At 44.5% G+C, this 17,635-nt stretch overlaps 1 protein-coding gene across 12 annotated transcripts in view; it reads right to left on the bottom strand.

The window, feature by feature from the left end:
- The window catches only part of MAPK8IP3 (mitogen-activated protein kinase 8 interacting protein 3), an 892,115-nt gene that overhangs the window by 331,923 nt on the left and 542,557 nt on the right, over window positions 1-17,635 (bottom strand). For 10 of the 12 annotated variants that reach the window (XM_069646979.1, XM_069646985.1, XM_069646980.1 and 7 more), the window contains 4 exons: window positions 12,055-12,072; window positions 8,430-8,487; window positions 7,833-7,985; window positions 4,070-4,124 (listed from right to left, as the gene is read on the bottom strand). In XM_069646979.1, the coding sequence (XP_069503080.1) occupies window positions 4,070-4,124; window positions 7,833-7,985; window positions 8,430-8,487; window positions 12,055-12,072 (284 nt within the window). The remainder of the gene's footprint in view (window positions 1-4,069; window positions 4,125-7,832; window positions 7,986-8,429; window positions 8,488-12,054; window positions 12,073-17,635) is intronic. The other 2 variants (XM_069646981.1, XM_069646982.1) reach the window with 1 other exon arrangement.

Here is a 17,635-nt window from a genome sequence, read left to right as displayed (position 1 = left end):
ATAGATTTTTTCTAATTCTTTCCACTCATTTTCTCTCCTGTGTCTGCAGCTTTACCCAGTTTCTTTCTGCTTTCCATTTTATTTGCTTACATGTAACCAGATGTAATGTATAACATTTTTGTTTATTGGATTTCTCTCTAACAGCCTTAAGTTTTAGAGGGGCTAACTTACCCAACAGTACAGTAAGGACCTGTTCATATTTTAATGCGAGTAAGTCCGGAGTATCCTCATCAAGAAACCTCTTACATGGCCTTCAGAAAGGCTCTGAAAACCATACTCTTCAAGTAGACCACGCCTTCTTCGCTGCTTGCCCTGTAACCATTTATCACTTACACCATTGTACTTGTGTAACATGTACGTATTGATCATGAACTGAATATGTATATTACATGTATTTAACAACATATATATTGTATGTCAATCTTTCAGCTAAGATCTGTTCCAATGTAACCTGCGCCTAAGTGACTATTCTGTAACAGTGCCACAATGCCCTAGGGCAGTTGTGTTCTTTATAAATGGAAATAAATAAATATAATCAGTAGTAGAAGCCAAATGTTCCTTAAGGCAGCATTCTTTATCAATTGCCTTAACGTTATTTAAGTTCCTATTGATGACTTTCTTGATAACATGTTTCCTTTGTGTGAGAAAGATAGGAAGTTGTAGATCAAAATTACAAAAAAATGATCAGACCAGATACAAGGTTCTATTGCCGATGTAACAACAGGTAGGTTCCTAACCGCAATCCAATCCAAGATGTTGCCTTGTTTATGTGTAGGCTCTTTATTCAGGACCACAAATGGATTATTCTGCAACAATTGTTCTAGGTCCAAAGCATTAGAATCTGACGCCTTCCCCAAGTGCCTATTAAAATCACCCAAAACAATCGTTGAGCTATGTGGTTTATTCATGGTAGCTAGGATGTGTGACATTTCTTCTACAAAAGTCGGCGGATCACAAGGGGGATGATACAACAGGATAATATTCAAGCAGTTGTTGGGTGTGGGGATTGTCCACATCATAATTTCGCAGCCTCCACAAGATATGGGTTTTTGGAATAAAGCTAGGTCTCACCTGGCTATAATTGCAACTCCTCCACCCCTACCTATTTCCCTATTTTGCCCAAAGAACATAAAACCATCTGGAGTGGCCAGGTCAATACTAGGACCACTAGAGTTCAGCTGCCATGACTCTGTGATGCACATGACGTCAACCTGGTTATCCAGGATGTATTCACGTATATCTGTAGCGGATTTATCTACGGAGCGCGTGTTAAGAAGGGAAACCTTCATAATTCGTGACAATGTTTTCTCTGATTATAGTTATTTATAGAAGGCGCTTACAGGTGAATGCTCCTAGATCCTCAATACTATATCTGTAGTAGGTTAATGGGGTATTTTATGGAGTGTTCAGCAATTCAGAAGGTTCTCCCAGCGCAATTGCCAACCCCATGCCTACTGAGTGGCAAGGATAGCTCAAGCGCAACATGCTCACCTTGGGAATAGGAAGATGATGTGCGCATTCTCACGGTCAGGGCTACTCAGCCCTTAACCCTCCCACCCCATATTGATAAATTGAGTACCACAAGTGAGTAATAATTCTGACATCCATTTTTGCAACAATCAGAAGGTGGAGTAATACAACATGAAGTGTATGAAGTGTGCCATACATTATTAATTACTTTCTAGCATTATTAGCTTTGCCAATGCTTCATTTTGTGAGGTCTCTGAACCAGCTGGCAGTCGGTCTGCTAAATTACAATTGAGATTGTGCATGCTGCTCCATACCGATGTGAAGGCATCTAGATTGCTCTAATGCATCGTCAACAGTACTTTTGGTTATGCATCTGTCTCTGTGACCGGCTCTTATAGCAAACTCAAAATTGGCCTCCAAAGCTTCTTTTGATGAATAACAATATCAGAGTTTTGTATTTATTCATGCTAGATTCCTCACACTTCTAAATGCTATAATAGTGAATGCTATTACCCAGCATAATGGTGCTCAATTATTCGACTTCAGAAGGACAAAGGGCTGAGTCGGCCCTGCAGTGGATTTGACCTTGTGAAGTGCAGGCTCAGGCTTGCCCTACATTAGAGGCAATCGCTTAACCTGTGAGTTCTCCATCTAGACATACAGTCCTGCATCTAACACTCTTTGCAGGCTTAGTGATACCACTGCCTTCACCCAACCCATTTCTATATCTAATCTTGGCTCATTCAACGGTTTATCCACACCAGTAAACAGAGAATGTGCCGGTGCTTTTACATCTTCAGTAGTCCCTTTGTAATTCTAGCGTTTCAATTCGTACGGCCGACAAGATACTGTCTGACCTCTTGCCTCCATTTGTCACCACCACTTTGTAGTGGCAATTTATGGCTACAACAATCAGGGCTACAGAATTAAAGGTAGTGCAGCAGCATTAATCAATAGCACACCTTCTAGAATAATAAGGCTTTTGAGGCTCCCTTCGGTCTCTTCTTTACTCCATGTTGCTTATCGTTGTGCAGAAGCTATAACTCCCTCTCCATCTTAACCCTCCATCATTTAAGAAAATCGTACAACGAAGCAGTAGCATGTGAAGTTAAAGGGCACCGTGAACCCCGCCTGAAGCACCACTATGCATTATAATCCTGTCTCTCCGTTGTACTCCGGGTCCTATCCCAGAGATTTCACAAACTACTTTGCGGTCTCTCGCCTTCAGAGATAACTCATGCCCGACGTATAGGTCAACCTAGAGTACTGGTCATTAAAACAAGAAAGAAAATTATTTGCCTCATAGACTATCCCTAAACAAAGACATGCCTTCCTTGAACTGCTCAAACTTCATCCTCCTTCCTACATGGGTCCATTCTGGTACCTCCCGTATCAGACTCTTCAGCTCTTATAGTCGTGCCAGCATTCCATAAAGCAGACAAGGTCAAAAGAACTACCAACATGCATGGCTTCAGAGGGAGTTAAAATGGCTGATGCATGAGACTGGCACCATTTTCATTTGTGTAGCATGACAACTTCCCTTTCCTTAAGTCAGCTCATAGTAACAAGTGTTGCGCTACAAATGCCCATTTCAATACTATTGATAATTCCCCAGTTGATGCTCCTATACCGTAATCTCTGAGTGCTTTCGTGTCCTGGTCACCCCGGCCCCTCCCCCCGCCAGTGCCTTTGGTTACCTCCAGCTTCCTGCCTGAGAGACTGCCTGTCTGGGATTTTGGGAACATCTCTCACAGTAAAAGTTGGCATGGACGCCCAGATACTAGGGGGGGGGGGGTGGTTACCAAGGGGGGGCATCAAACAGAACAGTAAATCAACATGAAAGCATCAACAATCACCACCAAGATTTCTAGCGCTACCACCCAGGGAGAGGAGGAAAAGGGAGGAGGCACCAGTGCAAACTGGACACCACCAGAACACCTTTGTCCAGCTCTTTGGAAGCTCAAGTGCCTATTCATTGGCAACATTGTTTTTTTTTAGCATTTCAGACATGGTCTGAGAAGAAAAGCAAGAGGAGACCAAGAGGGGTAGTAAATTGCCAAAAGTCCTCTGAATATTAGATCTAGACGCCACACCTGTCTTGAATAAAACTAAAACTGTTGTCGTAAAAGTTCCTCAGTGCTACATGAATGATTTTATAAGTAATGTGAATATATTCTGTAAATATTTTGTTCGGGAGGTCAGATGCTCTGCTATGATGGCTTCAGACATCAACAGTGCAGAAAAGAATCCCAAGGCATCCAGCTGAGGGAGGCTTATTGAGAAATCCTCTCAATGGCTGGAAAGAAAACAACCCAAATGAAGCTGATGGACTGCAACAATGACACTGTAAAAAGACGGTTTCAAATTTACTTGGGGATTCCCAACCTGATGGAACAAGTGAGAAAAGCTTGTGCACCTATGCAAATTGCTCTAGAGTCGCTCTACACTCACAAGTGGAACAACTCCCCTCAACTCGTAAAGATCGAAGCAAGTGACTTTCAGAATTTCAGCCATGACCACCAAAGCATTTCAACAAACTAATACATGTTTCTCAACTTCAACAGATGGTTCAGCAAGCAATAAACTTTCAAGTACTTACATCCTCCACCTCCTCTTTGGGTTCTTGCCGGGCTACGATAACCTCAGACTTCGCCCTAGGAAAGAAAACATTAGGCTACGATCAGCATGAGATTGAAAGATACAAGTCCTTGTGAGCAGAAGTTTACATGTTGAAGAGCTAGGCAAAAGGTGGAAAGGGCATGTTCAAGATCAGGGCATGTTATGTAGAGAAATGCTGCACGTACAACTTTGGTTGGATCCCCCACCGCCTCCCCGCAGTCATTTTTTGTAATATTAACAAATTTTGCTCCAAACCCTCATGTCATGCTCATCTGGACTGTCCCTCTCTTATTTTAACCGTTGAATGCTATCATCAGCTGTGTTTTGTTTGATATGAAATGGAATGTCTCTTCTATCTCACACTTAAGACAGCTTCTCTGTAGTGTATTTGTATTCAGATTTTTTATGCAAGACAAACTTAGCTACGAAGCAAGAGAGAAGTGCACATCTTCAAGGATAACATATGAGGTTGGGGGGGTTCCAATATGCGGCGTGGGTGGGCTATCCCGGCCGTGAGGGTGGGACGTGATGCAGGAACGCAAGGAGTCTGCGTGGCACCTAGGTGTTGACTGAAGAGTAAGTCTTGAGGTTCTTTCTGAACAGCAAGAGCACTGGGGCTGTCTGCATTGCCACCAGGATGGTGTTCCTGTAGGCAGGGGTGGGGCAAGAGAAAGCCATTTTCCTGTTTTTTTTTCATTGAATGATTGTTTTAGCTCCAGCCTTGCGATGACCCCACTCCTGGGGGAGCACAACCCACCTGAGCTACAGAGTTTTGCAGCTAGGCGTATAGGTGTGCAAAGAGTAGTTTAATTATAGGTAATGCAGGCAGTCTGAGAGGGTACTCTGGCTGGGATGGGAAAACTGTGCAGCTCCCTTAGAATGGGAGAAATGTAGTCACATTTGTTGTTGCCTGCTAGGAGTCGGGCTGTGGTGTGTTGGGCAACCCTAAGTGGGACCAGGTGCGTCAGCATAAAGCCGGTGAGTAGGGCATTTCCCCATCAAGGTGAGAGATTACCAGGGCTTCCTGTGGATGGAAGACTCTTTTCTTCTGGAGGAGGTATATCTGTTATTAGGCTGTATGGCCTTTTTCGTTGATATGTTGCCAGTAGGACAGAGTGCTGTCTGTAGTGAACAAGAGTAATTTGGCAGCCAGGGCCAGGTGAGGTGTCTATGTTGATGATTTATATCCAAAGTCTCTTGTAGCTTTGTTTGCACTTTTTCTCACATTTCAATAACAGACAATGGGTCTTTTAGCTCTTTTCCTGTTCTTCATCTCCCTGTCAACACCTTGGCTGTGGCAGTTCCATCTCTCCCTCTCACACTTCCCTTCTCTCTCTCTTCTCTCTCTCTCCCACTCCCCCATTCGCCCTCTTCCTCTCCTGTATTTGCCCTGAAAAATAATAGAGAATATCTACCTTTCTGCCCTTATGCATAGAAGCCAAGTGTTCCATTTATTCTGCACCTGGTGTCTCCTCTACGGCGATCTTGGGCGATTTAACGTGATCAGAGTATCTCATGAAGGCCTACTTTTCTTTGCTCTTTGGTACCCTTAGTCTTGCATTCAGAAAGTGATAACCAAACATATAGCCACACTAATGCAAAAACACACCAGCACTGGATGAACTACCCATGGCTGACATGAGAGAGCTTGGTGCCGGAAAAGTCTATGGCACTCATTACAAGTGTACCAGTCCAGAAAAACGTGCTGGTAACAACGGATACCGCCACCTTTCCCAGACCGGCCAACTACAAATCTGACGGCAGGGCCGTGAACTACCGACAGGCGTGACCTGCTGAGCGTTCAGGCCCCTACCGGCAGATTTTTCATTGAAGCACCGACACTGTTACGAACTGTGCCAGTGCTTCAGTGTTCCCATTCCCATGGAGTCCTAAGTGACTCCACGGGATTGGGAATTTACTGTTCCTCCGGCGCCCGTAATATCCCAGTAACACCCGGATATCAGGTGGCAGAAACGGCAAGGCGAGTCTGCCGGTAACCCGCTAGTAGCACCGGCAGGTTACCGGCAGACTCGTAATGAGGGCCTATATCTTTTGTTTCTCTTCCCCGATCTACCCTTCCTGCTACAGATTATATCCATTGTAGCTTCTTCTATGTTGACGGCTGGACAGGCTCTCTCATTTCAAGGCAACAGAACTTTCTGCTCTCTGCAGTTGAGTCTCCCCAGACTCTCTGTTATACAGATGTCTGGTCGAGCTTGCACTCTAAAATTTAGACATTTCTTCCTTGGGTTCCCGATTATTTCCCCACCGTGTTCCCTTTCTTCTCACTTGGACAGTCTCTACTTAAAAGTTGACACCTCAGTGAAATCCCTCCCTCCTGTATCCCTGATACAGGACATTTTCCCTACTCATTCCGCCCTCGCCCCCAAACACAGACTCTCCATGATTATCATAGTGATGATGTCCCTGGTTTGTTTTGTTTTGTTTTATTCGTATTTATATAGCGCACAACAGCCCGAGGACATCGTGGCACTTGTTACAGTACAAAGCTTAGTTACTTAGTTACATGGTCATTAGCAATATATATACAGGTTGCAATATAGTTACATATTCATTAGCAGTATATATACAGGTTACAATATAGTTATATTACATTTGTTTTATATTACAATATACATGGCAGAAGTGGAGGAGGCAGTCCTCCACTTGCTAGTTGAGGAGAGTGGCCTTGAGGTTGTTGCGGAAGACAGAGATGGAAGTTTCAGCTCTAAGGGTGGCAGGGAGTGAGTTTCAGAGTTTCGGTGCAATATAGGAGAAGCCTAGACCTCCCGCTGTGGCTCTCTTTATGCGTGGTACGTGTAGCTGGTTGCTGTACTGAGCTCTGGTGGGGCGAGTGGATGTGGTCCTTGATATTGCTTCAGATAGGTATGCTGGAGCGGTTTTGTTGATGCACCTGTGAGTGATGGTGAGGATTTTCAGAGTAATATGGTCTTTGACCTGGAGCCACCGGGCTTCACGTCTGGTGTGGGATATATGGTCTCTTCTAGGGATGCTCATGGCGGCTCTGAGGGCATTGTTTTGTGTGGTTTGAAGTCTGTGAATGTTTTTGGCGGAGGTGCCAGCTAGAAGGGCGTTGCAATAATCGAGTTTGGCTCCTATAGTTGCTCTAGCTATGGCCAATCAGTTGGGGTGGATAAGTAGCGTTTAATGGCGTTGATGAGTTTGGTGCTGAACGCTGATGCAGAGGCTATGGCGCTGACTTGTTTGTTCATCGATAGATTTGCATCAATGTGAACACCTAGACTCTTGACAGAGGATGATACGGAGATGGTTGAGTTGTCTATGTTGAAGTTGTTGTATTGGGGGCTTAGTTTCGATAAGTTCATAGTTCAGTGGCTCTGCTCCTGGTAGACTCGACCCTTGCTTTAAGATGCTATATAACCTCTCACTCACTTGGCCCTTTGTGGACATTTGTAACTATTGCAATTACAAGTGATGTCTTTCTAACTCGCACCCACTTTTTTCTAAGGCAGTTTCCAAAATCAGCGCTAGGAAGACATGGGTAGGGTCTGATTGGTTACAGGATGATGGTTGCGTGCTTTCCCAATGCTCAGTTATGTGGAAAATGTCTGCTTGCTTGGGAAGTGAGGACCACGGCAAACAGTTCACCCGATGGACAGGGTGTTTTCATTGTCATGGGATGCCCAGATCGATAGGGTACCCAAAGCAAGGGGTACACTGAGAGACTCTGATGGGTAACAATATATGGAATGCACACTTACTTTTTGAGTTCTTCCTCAAGCTCTTTGACTCGGTTCTCCATCTTTGATTTGGCCTGCTTGGTGGCTTCCAGTTCCCCCTTCAGCACCTCATGCTCCCCAGACAGCTGATCCACCTGGGCGATCAGGTCATTCTTCACCACATTTAGGGCATTTCTTTAATGACAGTGAAAAGACAAGTAAAGCCAAGTGAAGTCAGACTGATAACATGCTGGTCTATTTCACTTCAGCCAGAGCAGGAGCAGTGTTGACAGGTACAGATGCACAAGGCTCCGGTCTTAGTTCCTTAATAGTGGTCAAGAAGACAAGCCCACTAGCATATCAAGATCTCTACGAAGGGTACACTTCAGGCACCCAGGTTTCTTAGAGCATAATTCTGCTCAGCTGAGGTTAATCAAGTGGTACATTATGGTTAGTGCCCATCTATTCCTAGTCCCATAATATTTCAAGGGGCAAACATCCACAACCCAAGGCTATGTTTAATGCCTTACACCGGCCGAAATAGGATCAATAGAGGGGCCTGTAACTGACTACTGAGGTTCATGGCCTCAACTGGAATGGAGGGTTCAGGTGTTTATGGAGTGTACAACGTAGTCTTACTTGGTCTCCAGGAGCTGTGAGTTCTCCAGCAGCAAGTTCCCAACTTCCTTGCCCATCCCTGAAAGAAAAGTCAAGCAGGTTTATGCCGAAAGAGCAATAACTACAGCAACTGTGACTAATGTTGGGCAGCCAGTGTGTGTGGGGATGTAAATTGCCCCTCCTGGTCCCCAGCTTCCGCATGCAGTCTTCTTTCTGCATATTTCTGCTGCAGGGCACGTGCTGCGGTCCAAAACATGCATGCAATGGTGGGGTGTGTTACCGGCGGCTGCTAAGCAGTGCCTGTCAGTGAAATTACAATGGATCACGCGTGTGTGAAGTGGAGGTGTTCAGCTGACCCCCTGCAGGTTCAAGCAATGGTTGTTGGGCAACCTGGCAGACATCTTTCCTTTCTGTGAGCTCCCACAGAACCATTACCTGTGGCTATGACGGAGGAGGGAAATAGTAAGCCATGAGGGATAGAAATGTTAAGTGGAACTGAATAATCAGAGATTGCTAGTAAGCCATGAGGGAAAGAAATGTTCAGTGGAACTGAATAATCAGAGATCGCTATGGGAGATCCTCTCGTCCAAGAATGGGGAACACTGGACTATAGTACATTAACCAGCATGGGACAGAAAGGATTGGCATAGTTCAACCCAAGAGGGACTTGAAAATACTTCTTCCCAATGTCATGCACACGAAAGGCCACAGGCTACTCTGGGATAACGCTCTCCCTCTGTGGGACGAAAGATACCTACAGTGGACTTTGGGACAGCTTATCCAAGTATGTTCATGATCCCCCTTCTCTGTGTGGGGCAAGGCGTACCCAGGTAGTAGCTCCCAGAATGGAAGAGAACAGGCTCGCTCACTGGCTCTCCCAGTATGGGGCACAAATGATATTCTAGGGAGACACCCTGCCCAATGTGGCATAGAAAGGACTACAGGCAAGGGCCCCCGGAATGTGGGAGGCAGGTGAGTTGGACAATGATACTCCTTTCCCAGTGAAAGACAAAGTGGACTATGGAGGAATCACGGCCAGAGCGGGCCACAGATGACATTCTGGGGTAGACCTTTCCTGCGTGTGGGACATAGAGAACTTTAGTACGGCAAGTCTAAATTAAGGTTGAAAAGAAATATGCAGAAACTAAACCGATCTACGACTAATGCGTCAATTGTCAAATTAAACAAAAAATAAAATTGGAACAAAATGAAAAGCTGGATTGACCTTCTAAAAACTTCACATTTGGTATTGATTGTGAAAGTGAAAACACAAGCAAGAAAAAGACAGACAAGAAGAAGGGACAATTTGCATGCACCCTGAAAGCAAGAGGAAGAAATGACAAAATGATCTATCTACTATGAATATGGGGGGGTCACTTTGATGTTCCAAGTATAGGCTGTTCCAGATTCAAAGCAAGGGTAGAGAGCATGGTGAGAAAGGCCTGGGGATTTGGGGGGGTTGGAGGTAATACGCTAAGTTTTACAACGAAATAGGCAGAAGGGGACAGTACCAACTCAAAGATCAGTGGAAGGGCAAGAGTGCTGACACTCTACTAACTAAAAGCAAAAAGTAATGGAGTCATCTATCACTTTTTGGCTTTGGTTTGTCAGTGATGAGAGAGTATACCCAGACGTGGGTAGTGCCAGGGCACAACGCTGGAGGTAAGTGACTGGCATACCATCCCGGGCATTGCTGGTCTCCCTGTGCAGAGGGGATGTGGCCTAGTTGTTTAGGTGGGACTGCTCCCCTTGGTGGTAGGATCAAGACTGCCTTGCATAGGTTTGCACTCAATCTACCATGGAACAGGCGGGCAAAAGAGGAACGTTGCCTAGAACAAAGTCAGTGGTTAAGCTTTATTCAAAACCTTCCCTACGCAAATTACCAATGGGGGTCCTGGGAGTCCCTCTGCCAGACATTAGTCCTGGTTACGAGAGACTTACCCAGAGTCTTTAGCTCACTATCTTTCACAGAGAAGAAATATCCCAAACATATCAGTCTTTGTCCTGCCCTGGGGCAGTCCAGCACCGAAATGCTAGGCAATTCTCCTCTGAACAAGAGTACCAACAGCATCCCCAGACACATGTTTGAGTCTGGTTGGACCTCATCAGTAGGGAGGAGCTGTGCCTCTCTCAAAGAGGTAAGTCTCTCGTAACCAGGACTAATGTCTGGCAGAGGGACTCCCAGGACCCCCATTGGTAATTTGCATATTTAAGTAACTTTGGGTCTCACCCTAAGTTACTAGGGGAATCCAGACATGGACCCCTTGCTCACTATTCTTAGAGAGGCACAGCTCCTCCCTACTGATGAGGTCCAACCAGAGCGAAACACATGTCTGGGGATGCTGTTGGTACTCTTGTTCAGAGGTGAATTGCCTAGCATTTCGGTGCTGGACTGCCCCAGGGCAGGACAAAGACTGATATGTTTGGGATATTTCTTCTCTGTGAAAGATAGTGAGCTAAAGACTCTGGGTAAGTCTCTCGTAACAAGGACTAATGTCTGGCAGAGGGACTCCCAGGACCCCCCTTGTTAATTATTCAAAACCTTCCCTGCTATCACTTTTTGATTTCATTTTGACATTAAAACAACTACCTCATCAGAAGAAGACTATGGGTGCTAGGAATGTACCAACTTAACAGGCACTGTGAGAGTCTATGCACAAATTCTACTAACCTTATTCTTGGAGACAGGTAAAGGGTGCTTATTGCACCTTAACATGAAGGATTGAAGGGCCGAGTATGTGCATGCTTCCAATGCGATCCGGAAGTGGTCTGGGCAAAACACGCAGGTGCCACCCATTTTAGGGTGGCACCAGGTGGTATTTGGAACTAGAGAAATGATGATTGCCCTTACTCTCCACACATATTGGGCAAAGGAAATATTGGGGGCAGGGGGAAGTTGGTGGAGAGAGCGACTCAAGGTGTGGAAACATGGAGATCCGAGACTGGGAGTCATGGCAAGATCCTGCTAAAAATAAGAATTGCTGTGATGGGTGGGGCGTGGGGGGAGGAATGCAGCCCATCCAATAGCAAGACAGGGGAGCTCTTGTGATCAGCTTAAGGAAGACTAACTGCTATAAGGGCAACCTTGCAAATCTTTGGGGGTAATCACAATGAATACTTCCCTTTCCAGAGAGGCACAGGGAGAATTTTGAGGAAAAATTATGTAGACATTCTGCCAAAACATGAGCTGAATGTTACTCTGGGGATGAAGGGGCAAGAGACTGCTGCCTTATATGGACACTTTGATAGACTCTCCTCAGAGGGAGATTAAATATAGACTGCCCCACATGTGCAAACCATCAGAGGGTGATCTAGTGCTTGGGACATTTGAAGAGGAGCATTTTGTAGGTCAAGACAAGCAGGTATGTGAGGGGTGCTAAACATTTCCTGTGTGATGCTATGCTAAGATCACCTAATTTCAGGATGAGGGTGAGTAGAAGTGACTGTATTTGTGTGCGATTGTGAGTGAGCTATTCCGGGAGCTTGAAACATCAAAGTGAGCCACAGAGATCATGAAACAGAAAGAGCCCCCAACACCACAGAGCAGGCTCTCCTTCCTGGTCGGAAGGAGACAGATGGGAGACACAAATCATGAAGACATGGTCCATGGACAACAGGAGATATCAAATAGGGGCCCGGGCCTTACCAAAAAAATCATCACGCACTATGAGTGCAGTCCCACATGGCGCGGAGGGGAGAAAGATAAACAGGACGCAAGGAAGAAAAAGGAGGAAGAAAAAAGCAGCAGATAAGTATCGTTAACCAGAGGGCCCTGGAGCTGAGCACTTAGGTCTGCGGGAGCATGCATGCACAGTACCTCCCAAGGACGCGTGAACGTGTTGGCCCACATATTGTCAGTGCATGCAAGGGACACCAGTGGGGTTCTGTTTCCTAAGTGTAGCCCTGCCGGCATTCTATGCATGGGATTCTTTATCGGTGCGCTGAAACCGAATCTTACACACATGGGCCGAGGAAAAACAAAAAAAACGAACTCTAGAAAAGAAATCTGTGCATTTAACCGTTGACTTGGGAGCGTGCACTTTGCTGAAGACTTGCAATTGCCACACTAAGTTTGCAGAAGCAAAAGTGGGCCGCAACAGTGAGGTATAACAAGGATGATGAGAATGGTTTACTTGAGAATCCTCATCAAGGCCAGATGCTGTAGGACACAGTTACTTGCAAATGGTCCTAAACGGACTCACCACAAGGAATTTCCAATGTAGCCAATTACTAGACAAACTACCCCCATGTAAATCTATTAATTTACATTCACCTCATGAACAGTAACTGAGGAAACCTTGAATGCTAGACTGCCTTTGGCCATTGAGGATCTACTGCGGTAATCAAACTGTGGAAAATCCCCAGCTACGGTAGTGGTTGAGAGGAGGGGACAAGGAACTGCTGCCTCTTCACATCATATGGTTTTTAAAAAGTCAGGACCCTAAGCAGTCACTTATTTTTGGACAAAAAAGCAGTATTTCACACCGTTCTGAGGAGATGGATGCAGTAGGGTCCAACAGGATCTTAGTGGATTCTCAGTTTTAGAGAACCTTTGCCATGCAGCAATTCCTTTATGTACTTCACTGTAAAAATCCCAAGCTTTAACATTCAGACCAGGCGACTGGAGTGTAGGCTCTGAGAGTTCCAGGGTCAAGTAGTTTTCTTTGAAATTAAGAAGTTACCTTCGACCCATCGTTCCTATGTAATGTACAGGCTGTGATCGTGAACATGTTCCTCACAGATCTACGTTAAAACAACAAATCTTTTATTGCACTGCACAAAACACAGAATTGTTTTTAAAAATGTATAAACAGTTCAAGAAAAAAGCAGGGGGATACCCCCCGCAGTTCCCCTCCACATCCCAACCCCACACCCCCTCTACTTTGTCGATGAACTGTGTCTAAATTAGATTTAACAAATTTGTTGTTTTGTGATTCTCAGTATTTGGTGTTCGATGTTTGGGTGATGTATTTCTCACAAGAAATAGAAAAAAGATTTGCAAGGATGCCTTAATGATCACAATTTATGGATGAATAGTGCTCAAATTCTGATACCATGTGTCTGGCCCAGTCTAAGATAAAGAATTTTCCCCTCTTAAAGCCTGTCTGGCTGTTACTGCAAGAGCAATATCTTCAAAGAGAGTTTCTCTGAAATTCCATCATTTCGGGGAATTGGGTGCTGGAGGGAAAAATCATGGACCAACACTATCAGCCATGATAGCTAACACCATGCAGCACTCTTGACTGCTTTCAATGGCGTCGCATTGAGAGGTCCATAAAAAAAGGAAATAGAAATGAAATAGGACATTGATTAAGCAAGAGACTTGGATTTCTTGACTTTCAATGAAGTGTTTTCTGGAACTGGATCTTGGCCTCTGTAGAAAACATGAGTGAAATATGCCCCCGAACAGGAGACCATCGCAGTAGGAAGACTTTTCTTTGTTTAGGGGTAGTATTTGTGGAAATTCTTTTGTTTCAAAAGCTGACATTGCTAGTAAAGGAAGTCTTATTTACAAGTCATCTGGGTAAGGCATGCATCATCTCTCTCTGATGGCCAGTAATGACGTTGGGGATTTGTGAAGCACTGAAAGATGATTTTCAACTGCGTCAAAGCATTTTTCTGTACAGCAGACCAAACCTTAGTGCTGCAGCACGTCTGCAAATCTTTGGGCGAAGGTAACGAGGCTGCCCATCATAGAACATTGCCAAGGTATTCTGTCCATGTGGTTCGATCACTTGATATCAGGTATATTTGTTGATCATTCGATTCATAAATGCCTCTTCAGAGAGGACGTTGAAAAATTCTTGTTGTCAAGCACCACCTGATGCACGGCCTTGACTGACCATCCATTGCAAGATAGTGGAGGCCCGTTTTAGCAGGCAGTCCCTCAATTAAAAAAGGGGCCGAACATCTTCAGAACAAAGATTGTGGACTTAACGTACAATGCTAAAAGATCCAGAATTTGCAGCGACCTTTATTTGAACCATTGGGTTGGTGGATCTATTTAAGAGGAATGATAAATGCCTCAGCAGCTTTCCCAACGAGCCCTGCCTTGGCCTTGGTCTAACATAAAGGCTGGCAATGTGGAAGGTTTGGGTAATCACCCCAGAACATTTATATGCCAGCTTTGGAGTCAAAAGATTATATTTTTGGTGCTAAATACCAGTCATTAAGAATTGTGTAAGAAAGGTAAGGTTGTGCTAGAGGGCCCCTCCAAACAAAATACGGAAACACAAGCATGACAGTCCCAAGGATAACAATGCTTTCTGTACTGCGCACACCCCCCCATGGGCGCACAAGCACTAGAATTTGAATGACTTTTCCTCCTCACCATCTGCTCTGTCATTGCTGAAGCTGGTAGCCAGGATTCTGACTTGGCTCCAAAGAAATTGATCAACGCAAAGGCAATGAGGTGCGCATCCCTGCATCTTTGACACTGTAGCAGACTTTAATGATGCGAGATCCACAGGTAGAGGCCCGACTCCTTTTCCTTTGGCCCCTGCCCTTCTGCAGGAATGAACGTCACTTTTTTTGGTACTTGATTTTTATAAAAGACTATTTTTCTTAGAAAGAATGGTTAAAGAAATGGTTACAGGGAACCTCTCAAAAAGTGTCTTCAATGCCAGCCTCTTACACCCATTTATCTGGTGCGAAGCAGACAAGACTCCAGGTTTGGCATGTGCTGAATCTAACTGAAGACAGCAAGTAACACTGCGATGTGCTTGATTATGGTCTGAGCATCCGACCCCTTGTAATAAAACATTCAAGTGATGCGGAAACGCTGTTGAAAAAAAAGGTAGGTTTTACATTTCGGTACTTGGAGAAATGCCCTGGTTCCTGTATAACCTTTAAGGCCCTTGCGTTGGCGTAGAAGGAATTATTTGGTCAAGCCCCCGTTTATCTCAAAGACAAGATCAAATGGGATCACCCCAAGTCTTTGCTCAAATGACATAGGGATGATTATTTCACCTCATTTCAAGAAAAGAAAAGCACTATGGTATTTTTTTCAAGTACAGCTGGCAGCTCTTTCTAATGCTGTCCCGGGAGAGTTACACAGGCTTGGTCATCTCTCCTCTTTTGTGAGTATTTAAGATTCTCTTATTCCAGTAACCTATTTAGCATATTACTGCCTTTTTTACCTCTTCTGTTATTTTGGTCTCGGAAAGCAGTTTGCGCTTTGAGGTCATTTAGTGCAATGTAATCCCACTCCCATCAACAAATCAAAGGTACAAATGTGGCCAAAAGTATGCTATTTTTCTAATTAACCCCTTAAGTGCCAAGGACTTCCATTCCTGCGACTCAAGGCTGGAGATCTCTGAGATCTTCAAGAAGTATTTTATGTAGATGCTGCGGTTAAGTAAATCTGAAATATAACCTCCTTTAGGCAGTCAGTGCTGAGCATAAAAGGCAGCAAGCCAGACACGTTCGCTGCTTGCAGCAGATTCTATTTGTCTGAAGTTTTTTCAGACTCCCAATTGTTGGAGAATTTTCTCACCTAAGAGAAGAGCAGAGATATTTCATTCATTCAAAAAAGCCCACTTCAGATGTTGCTTTTGCACCCATTCTTCACTCCATCCTTCCCCCTGCCCCACCGATTCTGAATACGCAACGGCGCCAAGAATAATTGGATTTCATTCGAAATGTGCGCATCACTAATGGTGTGTGCGTATCACTAATGGTGAGGCTCCACGTGGCTTTATGAAGCTTGACCTGGAAATTAAAGAATGCTTCCAGCCCCAAATCTATCTTTTTAGCCTTGAAGGGAATTAAAACTCCTAGTTAAAACAGACACAAAGATAAGCCTGCAGCTCTGAAATGATATCAAGGGCTAATCACACCACAGATGATCATGTCTGTACATAAGCACCTTTTATAAAGGATATGGAAGCAATTAACACTCCTGGATGTGTCTGTGATAGTCATGAGCTGTTGACCGACTATATGACTTGAGTTTAATGTCTTTTCTAGTAATAGATTAGTCATTGTACTGCTTCCAGCAGATCTAACTAAATGTGTTTCTAACTTTCATATTAATCAGACTACTTGCTTTCCATTTCTTTTTCCAATCCCAATACTCTGGATCAGAGGTGACTTAACACATTTACAGAGGCATGGCAAGTATTTTATGGGTCTTCTCCTACAGAGAAACGTGATTCTAAGAGACTTCACTCCAGATGAATTGGGACAAGCATTTTTGCTCTCAAAAAGTGAATCTTTCCCTTCAGGCTGGTGCCTGTGCCGATGCCACATAATTTAATAATGCTAGCTGTAGTATTTTTGGCCAAATCTCCCTCTTGTTCACATCTGCAAAGCAAACACTTGGATACTGGGTCAAATTTTCAGCCTATCTTTCCCGTTGGACACTAAGTCCGGAATGGATGCTCATGTACCTCGGCCATATACTATGCAAAGAGGCAAACAGGGTTCTGTGGGGGCAGAGGGAGGACCATGTTAACAAGACTACGGCTTATCAACTTCAAACTCTGATCTATGAAACCCAAAAAAGAAATAGCAAAAAGACCAATTGAGCTATAGAAGAGCTTACAGTGATGGCAAAGCTTGAAAGGGAACCCTGCTATCTAAGGCACACCATAGCCAGCCAGAGCGCATGGAAGAGGGAAATGTCAATGCCACCATACCAGAGAATGGTATGCAGAGCCCAAGAATGGCAAGCCAGAGAAGCAATATTACAGAACCACCCTTGTATAACCATCTTCAATCGATCACCACGAAAAAGGAACCAATAAGCGACTTGGGGCCCGCCCAAGCAGACTTTATTATTATGAAAGTGATGGTGAGGGCTACTGTGATTGACCCTTTCCTGATTATTTGCTGCATATGTGAAACGGTCAGGCTGCACTTTTGAGATTGCGCCTTTTTTGTTTTACATGATGGCAGTTGCTAAAGTCCAGGTAACGCGGTTCTGTTTAGAAAGAGTCCCTCTTCCCAGCCATAACTGGTGGAAGTAACTACTGAAGTAGATTACAACGCAACATAACTGAGCTAAACTTCACAATAGACAGAGCCAAGTGTTGGGCTTTTGGTGTCCATTAACGGAAGTAAAGGGAACACAATATTCCAAGCTTGTGTAAGGCATGATATACAACTTGAGGAAGTCAGGCTATAAGACCCAAAGACTAAACACATCTCTGCAATGGAAATGGCGTTGTGAAACCGTCCTATCGGGAAGTACTGAATGGGGCATATACGAAGACTCCCAAAAAAGA

The sequence above is a fragment of the Ambystoma mexicanum genome, chromosome 2q (assembly GCF_040938575.1).
Source record: "Ambystoma mexicanum isolate Mex_15411 chromosome 2q, UKY_AmexF1_1, whole genome shotgun sequence".
NCBI lineage: Eukaryota > Metazoa > Chordata > Amphibia > Caudata > Ambystomatidae > Ambystoma > Ambystoma mexicanum.
The sequence above is the reverse complement of the archived record's forward strand: the minus strand, read 5'-3'. Positions and strand labels throughout refer to the sequence as shown.